Source organism: Fulmarus glacialis, unplaced genomic scaffold, assembly GCF_000690835.1.
Source record: "Fulmarus glacialis isolate BGI_N327 unplaced genomic scaffold, ASM69083v1 scaffold42579, whole genome shotgun sequence".
Classification (NCBI taxonomy): domain Eukaryota; kingdom Metazoa; phylum Chordata; class Aves; order Procellariiformes; family Procellariidae; genus Fulmarus; species Fulmarus glacialis.
The window spans coordinates 1-10,935 of record NW_009234669.1 but is presented as its reverse complement, the minus strand read 5'-3'; the positions used below and the strand labels follow the sequence as shown (position 1 = coordinate 10,935).

General features: G+C 34.3%; 1 protein-coding gene across 1 annotated transcript; it reads right to left on the bottom strand.

Moving 5' to 3' along the window:
• Positions 1 to 562: 562 nt before the first annotated feature.
• Positions 563 to 9,815, bottom strand: MCMDC2 (minichromosome maintenance domain containing 2). The gene is made up of 14 exons (XM_009585717.1): positions 9,716 to 9,815; positions 9,496 to 9,626; positions 9,328 to 9,387; positions 8,799 to 8,994; positions 7,709 to 7,831; positions 7,423 to 7,530; positions 6,088 to 6,216; positions 5,336 to 5,567; positions 3,331 to 3,536; positions 2,842 to 3,008; positions 2,296 to 2,472; positions 1,609 to 1,751; positions 935 to 1,044; positions 563 to 729 (listed from the first exon to the last, which is right to left on the bottom strand). The coding sequence occupies exons 1-14, from the start codon at positions 9,813 to 9,815 to the stop codon at positions 563 to 565; spliced, it is 2,049 nt and encodes a 682-aa protein (XP_009584012.1).
• Positions 9,816 to 10,935: the final 1,120 nt, after the last annotated feature.

Sequence of the window (10,935 nt, the reverse complement as noted above, 5' to 3'; positions counted from 1 at the left end):
TTATGTTGCTGTGATGTAAAACTAAGACATAGAACATCAACCAGTATGGTTATACTTTTATACCTTTTAGAATGTGAGTAATAATTTAAGAAAGTTGGCTTACACTAGGAAAAGAGTTTTAATATACTTAAAACTATTTAACCCTCATTGGGTGATACATTTGAAAAGAAACAACAGGAAAAACTGCAGAGAGTTCATGTATTTGAAATGAAACATTAGATTCTAAACTCCTGGTTTAATTGTTAGTTGTAGTCTTATTAAAAACCCTGCTTTACTCCTGTCGCTTAACTGTGGATGAACAGTGGTAGCCAGGAAGAGAAGTTCAAGTTGTGGCTTTATTCTGAAGCTGTGGCCTCCCAGGATGAAGATATCACTCCTGCCTTCAAACAACATTGTCACAAAACTTGTAATTGAATCTTGTCAGCTATGCTTTATTCCTTAGCAAAACAGCATTGAACTGTCTCACAAAAATATTAAAAACTTTATTAGTTGTATATTTCTAATTGCAGTCTCTCCAAAAACTAAAGTAGAAGCTTCAGGCTTTACTTACAGAGTGGAGCTTTCACTCTTCGTTAGTGTTAATGTGAATTCCTGGGCCATATGCACCAATAAACTTCAGCAGTTGATGGTGACACTGCATTAGGTAACTATCTCTCTGTTGCAGGGAGTTTTCATCACTGAGGTCAAATGGAAATAGAGGATTTGGTGCTATGCATAATGCAGACTTGCCTAAGCAAAGAAGAAATCAAGACTGACGCTAAAAGACTTGATACACTCTTGCGAGGACTTCGAAGGAAAAAAAGCTGTGACAGGTTACTTAGTAATGCAGTCTTATATGTTACCATTTTTAAGTTACATCATAATTCTTGTCTCACTGCCAAACTTGTGTGTAAAACAATGTACCCAAGACTAAAGACTGAGTTACGTTATTTACCATGTTTTAGGGTAAGAGATGATTCAAGTAACAAGATGGCAATCAACGCATCTTCCTCAAGTACTTTCTTTCTTAAACTTAGTTTAGCATGAGCCTTAGACAGGGAAATCCTAAGAGATTAATATAAGCATGTCAGAAATAAAAAAATATTGCAGACATGAATGCAATATGTATTGCCCTGTTTCAAGCACTTCTGTAAATCAAAAGTTAACACTGGAGTGATTTTTTCCCATACTTCAGCTGTGTAAACTTCCCACAAACACTGTGCAGTTATACTTGTCACTAACAAAGTACATATTATTATGCATTACTTTCTTGTGCTATGAAAGCAGTGGAACTTGGCATATTATCTATTGTTAATACTTTTCTGCTTGCATAATACAAAGCTGTGATAATTTAAATCCCATTTTTGTTTTTCTAGACAGCTTTAATAGTGACAATTGTTTCTTAAGTCACTGTTTTCGTGCCTGGCAAAGTTCTTTAAATTTTTTTTTTCAACATCAATATATAAAATAAATGATATTCATAAATGGTAAATAAGATTCTTTATGCTTGAACTTTTCAAAATTTAAGAGTCTCGTCTAGATTTTTGTTTAACAAGCTCTTGAGCAGGTTAGCACAATTTCTATTTGAAACATAGATGTGTTTCATTTAGTATGAAAAGTAGGACATACAGGATTTTTAGTGCAGATGCTGATAATGTAGATCCATGAATAGAATCTCTTCTCACTCTGCGACTTGCAAGATAGTAGCCCTGAATGAGGTTTTCTGCTTCTGAACTCAGTTCAACATGAAGATTCTTAGCAAACAAAATAAACTAGAGAGAGGGTATACATTTCAAATATGTAACTGGGAACTAAAGAATTTACATTTTTCACACCTTTTAACATACCAGTGGCATAGTAATATAGTTTGGACAATATATTCTACCAATAGTTTTTATAAAGACAGCAGTCACCATTCAGGATAGATCTCAGATACTAAACAGAAATATCTGTTAATTATACTAGAAATATTGACAGTTTATTTAGAATGGAGTATTGACTTTTACTACTGATTGTAAACTATTCTGGTCAAAAGTATATCTGGAGATCTGTCCTCATATGAGTGTTAACCTAGTATGTTTTTCAGAAACAAGATCAAATAGAATTTATTATGCTGGCCCTTTTAAAGAACTGAAGCTAATTTTATCAATGATCCCATTAGTGCCAGGGAATTCGGTGGGGGAAAGGGTAGGAAGTAAGTATTAACAGGTTTAAAAATAAGCAATCAGAATGTGCAGAGAGAACCTTGTGATTCCAGAAACAGTATGATATTCCCAAGCATAATGCATCTCTAAATTATTGGGTAGTATCTGTTACCTCCTCATAATCCTGCATTCTGAACTGCTGTGAGACTTTGTACAGCATGGCTTCAGGATTAATGGCTTTTTTCAAGATGTGATGTACAAGAGGAGAAGATAGCCGACACGAAGGAAACTCATTGTAGAGCACAAGCCCAAAAACATCTAGAAGGTTAGGTGGAATGAAACTCACATCCTAAAGAGAAGACCCAGAGAAAGAAAACAATTACTTTATTTTGGCCTTTTGACTTTTAGAAACATGGCAGTTTTTTCAATCTGCAATGTTTGAGTCCTGCAAGATTGTCCAATGAATTACCTGTAATACATGCAGTAAAATTTTGTTTCAATAGTAGTTGTCAAAAGCTATTCTGAATAAAATAAATGATACTTACTTTTGGGAAAGCTAGCTCATTTTAGAAGATACTTGATTTAAAGTCACTTAAGTTGTGTCTTTTGGGAAATACTAACAAATTTGATTGTTTTCATCATTTTATAAGTTGAAATAACCATAAATGCAAATGACTGCTATAGTACAGTTACTGTCATAACAAGACACATGCTTTACCATCTGTCCAATTATAAAGTTATCCTTTTGTGTATGTTTCTTTGAGGAAGAATCCACATCTACAAAGGACCAAAAATTGGTCTGAACTGAAATAGTAACTTGTTGGTCAGCCTCTTCTCCATACTTCTTCCCGGGAATGAATACTGTTGTCGTTCTGCTCTCTAGCACTAAGATAGGACAAAATACGTCAGTTACGTAATCGATCTAGTTCAACTCTAAATTCTAGTCCCACAGACGCTATCTGACATCAGTCACAATTATGTATTTCACTGAACTGTCATGATCAATGGATCGCTGTAGTGTAGCCTGTGTAGCAAATGTAAGCTTGTAGGACCTTGGGCTTTTTTGTCCTTGTTTCTTACACAGACTGGTTAAAAACAGATTATAGATTTTCCCCAGCATTTGAGGGCCATAAGCTGGGGAACAAACCTAGCCATGAATTCGCATGTTTGTTTTGTTCTGTCCCCTCTGTCCCCGGTGTGAGATTACCGGACTGTAGAAGTTCAAGTTTATCCTTTTTATACGAAGATAAGTCTCCTATGTAACAGATACCACCCTTAGCCAGCACAGCACTGCAAGCTTGAATACTAGCACTTCCAGTTCCGTGTTTATCTTTGGACACAGAAGGAAAAATTTCACTAGAAGGTGGATGTCGTAAGCCACGAGGCAGAAGACATATGCTGTAATTCAGAAGCCTAGAGGATTAAATAATTCTGTCAGTCATAAATCGTTAAATATGCGTTAAATTAATTGTTTAATTGTTAATTGTTAAATAATTCTGTCAGTCATAAATTGTTAAATTACTTAATATTTATATATATTAAGACTCACGTAGAAACAGCAACAAAAAAAACCCTTAACATAAAACCAGTTTATAAACTAAATGTTTAAAGTAAGTCTGAATACAAAGGTAGAAGTCTAAGCTTTCTTGCCAACAGGGCTGTATTTCTTATGGATTTAACATATGAGGCAAATTGTGGTTTGCAACAGAAGTAATTCTTAGGAAGTCAAAGAAGTCTCATAATTTAACCCCATATTGTTAACTCCTATTCCCATTCTACAGAAACTTTTCCAGTGATTTAAAAGGGTAGAGGGTTAGCAATCCTGCCCATCTGGGAAAAAATGAAAAGGCTGGGAACTTGCAAGCTCTGTCTGTCTGGTTACCTCCTCCCTCGCTTCCTCCCTCCCCAATTCTTTTTGAGAAAGCAGGTATAGAATTTCTTTTTCATCCGCTGTACTATGTTCCTTGGCACAAAGAGGTTGCAAATTGTCTGTCTGGTTCCAGAATCAAAAGCTCCTAAGGATTTTAAGATGTCACGGCACAATTTATGCTACTATTTATTAATAACTGGGAGAAAATGATTAATTAAAATCAATAAAAGTCTTAAATAGGCTATCATACCAATATAAATGTGATGTAGGAAATGCCTATTTTGACAGGCTGACAATAAAATACTATGTGCACATGAAGGACAGTACAAATGACAGTATGGACCAAGATTTACAGTGTGCAACTGTTTTAATATTAACCAGATGTTTTGATTCTCAAGACACTCTAAGTTCCTATGATTTCTCTTATGAAATCTTACTCTTAACCTGGGGAAAGAAGTCCTGCAGCCCATATTTTTTTTTCAAATTTGAACTAATTTCTACAGCTAAATTTTGAAATGGTTAAGAAAGTTTTTTTTTCCACAACAAAAAATACTAATGAATTTGTTGAAGAACTCTCAAATGAAAACGGAATTCATGCCACTTTCAAAGATCTTCTTTAAAAATAAAAATGAAGCCCTGTTTTGAATTGGGGAAGGAGAAAGTAATTTTGATTAAATTAATGTAAATTTAAAGGTAAGCATATTGTACTTTTCTGCAGTGTATGTGAAATTGTTAACAGTTTATAGTTGTGTGAAGGGATAAATACATAAAATGCATAAATACAGAAAAACATTTTGTAAAAGGCAACAACAGGCGGATTTATAACCTATGTGTAAAGATGTACATAACTTTTGATACCTTATCAGTATAGTTTTTATGAAAAAGAGTGATAAAAATATCAGTATCTATTTACACACTGCTTATTAACGGAAAATGCTGATAGCTGGGAAGTGGTGATGAAAAGGCTAAAAGTGACACAAGATCTAAAAAGTAGAGCCCTTCACTTTTATCATTACCAGCTTCTGGGACAGTCTTCAGTTTTGATTTTAGAAGAATGTTTTATTTGAGCTCTGTTGAACAGGTGCTAGTGTTAAAATCTTATTGAGATCATTGAAGAGTGTTAAGGGGTTTTATTATTAGTGAAGTTCTGATCTAGATTTATCACTTTAAATCAATAAAAATGTCCCAGGGATAAAAATTGGGTATGTTTACTAAGTAGGAGCCCTGTATATTCTTTTAAAATACAGTCTCTTTAGCCTTTCATGTAAGACCGATTCTATTATCTTTAAAAATAATCATGTTTTTAATTCTAATTTATGTGAAAAATAAGGAATCTCTTTACCTATCAATTACTAGCGTGTCACTTGTCACAATCAACAGATCCAAATAATCTGCATTTTCTTTTTCACATGTCTGTACTAGACTCAGCAATATTGCGAGTTTAAGAGTATTGTAAGTGCCTGGTGGAACAACTTGAGAAGCAAAGATATTGGCAAGGATGGCAGTAAACCTCCAGCATGAACTTGAAGTCAGTGAGAGCAGATACTTAAAATTGTCACTGACAAAAGAAGGACCTAATGAAAACAAAGTACAGGTTAACAAACACTTCATAAGAGACTTACGCAGATATATTAGAACAAATCAACAAGTCTTGATACAAAACCTACAAAGAAGGAATACGTTTATGTATTAAGGACAAATTCAGAATGTAAACATCTGACACTTAATTTTACTACTAAAAAGGTAGCAGACATGATCTTCTAAAACTGATGGAATAACAGAGGAATAACAAACCGAAATATCAGGTTCATTTAATGTATGATTTCAAAGTACCTTTCAATGGACAGGAGAAGTTGGAAAGAGAAGTTGAAGAACTGCAGTAAATAATTATGTTTTTTCCCAGTGCATGGAAACTGGGCAAAAGAAGATATTCTCAAATAACAGTAAGCATACACTTCAGACTGTAAGAGGAAAGTCCCAGAGCGGTTTTGCAGTCGGGACCTCTAGATAATAGAAAAACTGTACCAATTCTCAAGATTTTGTTCTAGAAGGTTTTCCAACTTTTTTTAGTCCATTTTAATGGAACTTTCTTACCATTTGGTTTACAGAGCTGTACACTATTGACTTCTATACATGCTGTAGCTTGTAAGCCATTTTGTACACAAGCTGGAATTCCTATAATCTTGTAGTGGTTTCCTATTTTCATTTTATTGGCCAATTCATCTAGAAATCAAAAAAAAAAAAGGGGGGGGGGGGGGGCGGTGGAGAAGAACCTGCAGATGTGTTAGGGCATAAAAACAGTTTTAAAGACACAGTCAGAAAACTTTTCTTCACATTCTGAATGGTTCAATTTTATGATTTAATTGCAGAAAACAACAGTTGGATGCAAAAGGTAAGGAAGGAACACTGGGTGAGGAAAAGTAGATTCCAGATAAAGAAAATGGATGATGCATTTAGTTCTGCGTTGAAAAGAAAATGGACAGTTGTTTGTGAGTATGCGTTCCTACTCTGAAACTTGTGGTGACACCATTATCAGTTTACTGTCCTATAAAAGGTCAGAGAAAAAAAAAACCCACAAGATAAAGGAAATCCAAAATAAACAGATTTCAAAAAGACACATAAATAGCTTTGGGAACCTTTGTGTTTCTGCGCATTTTAAAAAAAAAAAAAAAATCACAATTAGTTTTTGGAAATTAGAGTTAGGTCCAGCCAAGTATGAATCTCAGCTGTGAGACCCTGTCTAACCTCATTGATCACTGAAGCCAGTGGAAATTTAATGCATGCGTAACTCTCAGTATCTCATCCGTAGATTCTGTTTTATATGCATAGTGTCAGTTTTTAAGTGTCATGATCTTGGAGCTATTTAGTTTTCAAGGAATTAACCATATAATTCCGTAGACTTTTGGAATGGTGGGGCTTTTTTTGAAGAGAATTAATGGAAGGATGTTGTCGAGTTGTGATTTTAGTTGGATATTCACATTAGAAATCATTTAATGTCTGCAGTGGAAGGTAGTGGTAGTAGAAGCCAAAAATCCTGATGGAATGCGGAAAACAGCTAGATTGAGGAAGGATGTTAAAAATGCATGAAGTTAGAACAAAACAGTATGACCAAAGGAAGTAGAAAGGAAGAAAAAAACCAAGCTACAGTTAGAATCCGATACTGCAAAGCTGGCCAGGGGATTTTATTTAAACAAAGGTATAAAAGTGAACACAACAGTTTTGCCACGTGCACTTTTCAATCACCTGTGAATACTGTTTAATCACCTAGCTAATTTTATGTATTTTTCCCCCTAATTTTATTAAAGAACTGCAATATAAATTATTACTTTCACCATTTTATCCAGAGAAATGGACCTATAAGGAAAACGCAAGGGATTACTACAGTTGAATTCTAAAACATTTTTGACAAAACTCCAAAATTCAGCTTACCTCTCAAGAAAACTGTAAATGTCTGAATCCTAAAATGTGATTTATCATTGGAATATCCTTTCAAAGCATTAAGAACTTTTGCATCAATCATTTCAACTATTTGTTTATCTTTCAAAATAAAGACAAAGAAAAGGTTAGTTCTCTTGAACAGTACAGCTTTTTTTTTTTTTTTTTTTTAAATGACTGGTGTATTTTGGGGCTTTTTCCACTTAACCATTTTGTTTACTTATTGTGTAACAGAAGTAGGAAAGTAACAGATCTAAAAATAAAACTACATAGATCCTACCACCAAGTACTCTAAATTTCATATCTTCCTGCAGTGGCGAAGAACACAAACTACACACAAAATCATTCCTCACTGTGGCAGATTCTGTAGCTCCAGGCAAATGCACTCTTACATACCTAAATCCTAAAAAAAAAAATTACCAAACATTTACAATGAGGACATGGCTTTCATTTTAAATTTCCCATTAAGAATAGAAGTGATTAAAATACTGGACAGTGAAATTCCAAATTTATCATGTGTTTCTTCAGATGAACGTACGTTCATATACGACGCTGCCACTAAAATGATCTGTATTATTTATTACAGGTTGACCACAAGATGGCAGAACTTCTTACTGTACATTCCCAAGCAGAAGAGCTGGGCCCGGCTTTCTGAGCCGCAGGGAGCAAGCGACAGCTGCTTCTGCCTGGCGTGGAAATGACATGGGATAGGGATATTCATTATTAGAGGTACATGCCCTCATAAAGACATCATTATCATTTATTCTGCAGTCTCCAAACTTTGGGATTTCCCTTCTCCTTTATAATTTTATGGTCTCTGTTACAGGAAGAAGCAAACAAAACAGCCTTAGAAGTACTTAAGGCCTAATCCTGCAACGATACAAGCACTTCAGTAATATTACTCAAAGAAGTAGTTCCACAGAAGTCAGCTACTCATTAAAGCAAACTTGTCCTATGCTAGAAGCTTTTGCCAGTCACTTAAGCATACTGTTCTGTGGGTTTTTTTATATAAACAGAAACACAGTTTCCAAAGAAAAAAACAATATTCTACTAGTTTAGCTTTTTTTCTTTCAGATAATTTATTAAATTATATTGGCAACATATCTTTTCTCATATAAACTATCTTCAGCATTAGGAAAATGGATTGCTGGCATAGCTATGCTCCTGAAACATTTAATAATGCTGAGCAACCACTGGCAAGGTCCACTGCTCTCAATAAAAATCATGCTGTGCTCATTAGAAAAATGTCTGCATAATAAGACTGCATAGGAAAATGCCTTTTTCATGCTAGGTTTTTAATCTCTGTTAAGTTATCAAAATTATTAAAAAGCTTTTGAAATAGTACTGATTTTTTTTTTTTTTTTTATTACCTTCAGAAAATGGACAGGTTTCCTCAGTACAAAGAAATCTTGCTCCTTGTGTATATTTTGTTACAGTTCCCATTGCAATCGCTATTCCTTCAGACATATAAAATCTTTGAGATGCGTAATTAAAGGGAAACGCAGAAAGACTCAAAACATAACTTGGTAAAGGTGGCAAATGTGTTGGTTTCAGCAGTATACTAATCTAAAAAGAGACACAATTACATTAATACCGTAAAAATATTTTTTAAATTTAAAACTGTTTTACTTACATGGGCAAACACACAATGTGACATACAGCCATTAGGAAGAAAATCCAGAAACGCGTGAAGTGTAAGAGTAATTAGGTTTCATATTAATTATCTCAAAATGCTTGCAATATGGTTGGGTGAGACTTCCAGCTATTTTTAATTACGAATAATACTACAACCAAAGGGAAAATGAAAAGTGAAAAGTTAATACAAAAATAATATTTGTTAATACTTCACCATACTAAGAAGATTTAAGATCTAAATGGAGGAAAACACTGCAGACTCACCTGGGCCTCTGTCTGCAGTTGTTCAATTAATGATAATGTCTTAATAGCTATGAAACATACCTGTGATTTAAAAAAAACCTCATTTTAGAAAGGAGAATCTAGTTAAAATATCGAAGTTGTAATTTTGTCTACTCTTGTCTAAAATATATACTGAAAAATATGACTTACAGACTGAAAAATCTGTGCAGCTTGTATGGGATTATGAAGAACGTAGTTTCCAAGAGTTGCATCTAATTCAGCAATATCAGAAGGATTTATTGAAATAATGAAACGATAAACAGCATAACTTTGTTTTGAGTCTGTAGGAGCGAAAAATATTGTAAATAAAAATAACAGAGATTTGTGTAACATTACGTATCAATTTAACAGAGTATCGAGCGAGTAATACCATTATATTTTTTGCAATCGCGCACGAATTTCTGAAGGCCGCCACTTCTGTCAAGGTAAACAAGGGCAATTTCCCTCATTTTCTGTATTTCACGATGCATCTTCCAAGAAAGATCTTTGCACTTTTTATCAAAATGTTGTAATAAACTGTGAAGAAATTACATTAGAACTGGGAATGCTATGATAATAAAGATATATATTAACAAAGCCATACAAAATTAAAATAGTTTCTTTTTCAAACTATGCAATTCTTTAAGGATTTTTAACGTTCAATGGAAAGTTCTTTGCAATGGCTGAAGCATACTACATTCCCAAAGTAAATTCCTGAAGAATGTTCTAGTGCTTTCTTTTCCCAGGGAATTACTTCACTGCCCAATTCCCTATCCCATGAAATTAAAGCTTGCATTTAATTTAACCTCCCCTGTATATTTTATAGGTATAATCAGCTTATCAAAAGTAAGACTTAAATACCTCCCTTATCTGAGAAGTCTGTCATAGCTGTAGAATGTGAAACTGGGCAACATCTTCTCCCTTTTTAAAATCTGTCTTTCCTACTTTTCTGTTCCCTCCTGTAGCACCCACTTAAGGTGTTAAACTTTTAAACACTTATTTCCATCCATGTACACAGAAGATCAATTCTGATTCCCATAAACAAAAATTTCACAACTACAGGTTTAGTTTGGAGGCTGTTTTCATTGTGTATTATCCACATCTCTGCTTTTTTAATTTAAGTAGAATCTTGTACCATGAAGCAATACTTTGCTGAATTTGAAGGGAGAATTACTAAGGCAAAAATACGGTATTTTGTATATACATATCTGTTTTACTGTCTTACAGATTTTCTTCTACAAAGTGTCCTTTGTCCTCTCTGTAGATGACCAATATGAAACGCCACTTAAATCTTCAAAAATAGACTTAGCTACCTGGTAAAGGTGAAGGACAAGACACAGAATTATTGGGCTGATGAGGAAGCAAAGCTCATAGCATATGAAAGATCCCTTGTAGGAGTTCACAGAACTGGCTTCAGGAGGACAAACAGATCAACATCCGAGAGAGGAGTAACTGGCTACCAGCGTAACACTACTGTGGCAGCAGTGTAAACCCTGTTGTCTGAGCATCGTACGCTGGTAGATGTGTTTAGTACCTGAAGTATCAAATTTTAAGCACAAGTTGAAAGAGAATTTATAGCAGGGATTTTTCCCCCCTCCCCCTGCCCCCCCC

What these genes read in the sequence shown, in the direction of transcription:
- MCMDC2 (XM_009585717.1), bottom strand. Translation starts at nt 9,815, where the DNA reads ATGCATCGTGAAATACAGAAAATGAGGGAAATTGCCCTTGTTTACCTT. An exon ending in AACCTGTCCATTTTCTGAAG is followed by an intron (nt 7,832 to 8,798) that starts GTAATAAAAAAA and finishes TTTTTTTTTTAG; the next exon opens with GATTTAGGTATGTAAGAGTG. An exon ending in GAAATTTAGAGTACTTGGTG is followed by an intron (nt 7,531 to 7,708) that starts GTAGGATCTATG and finishes TTATTTTGAAAG; the next exon opens with ATAAACAAATAGTTGAAATG.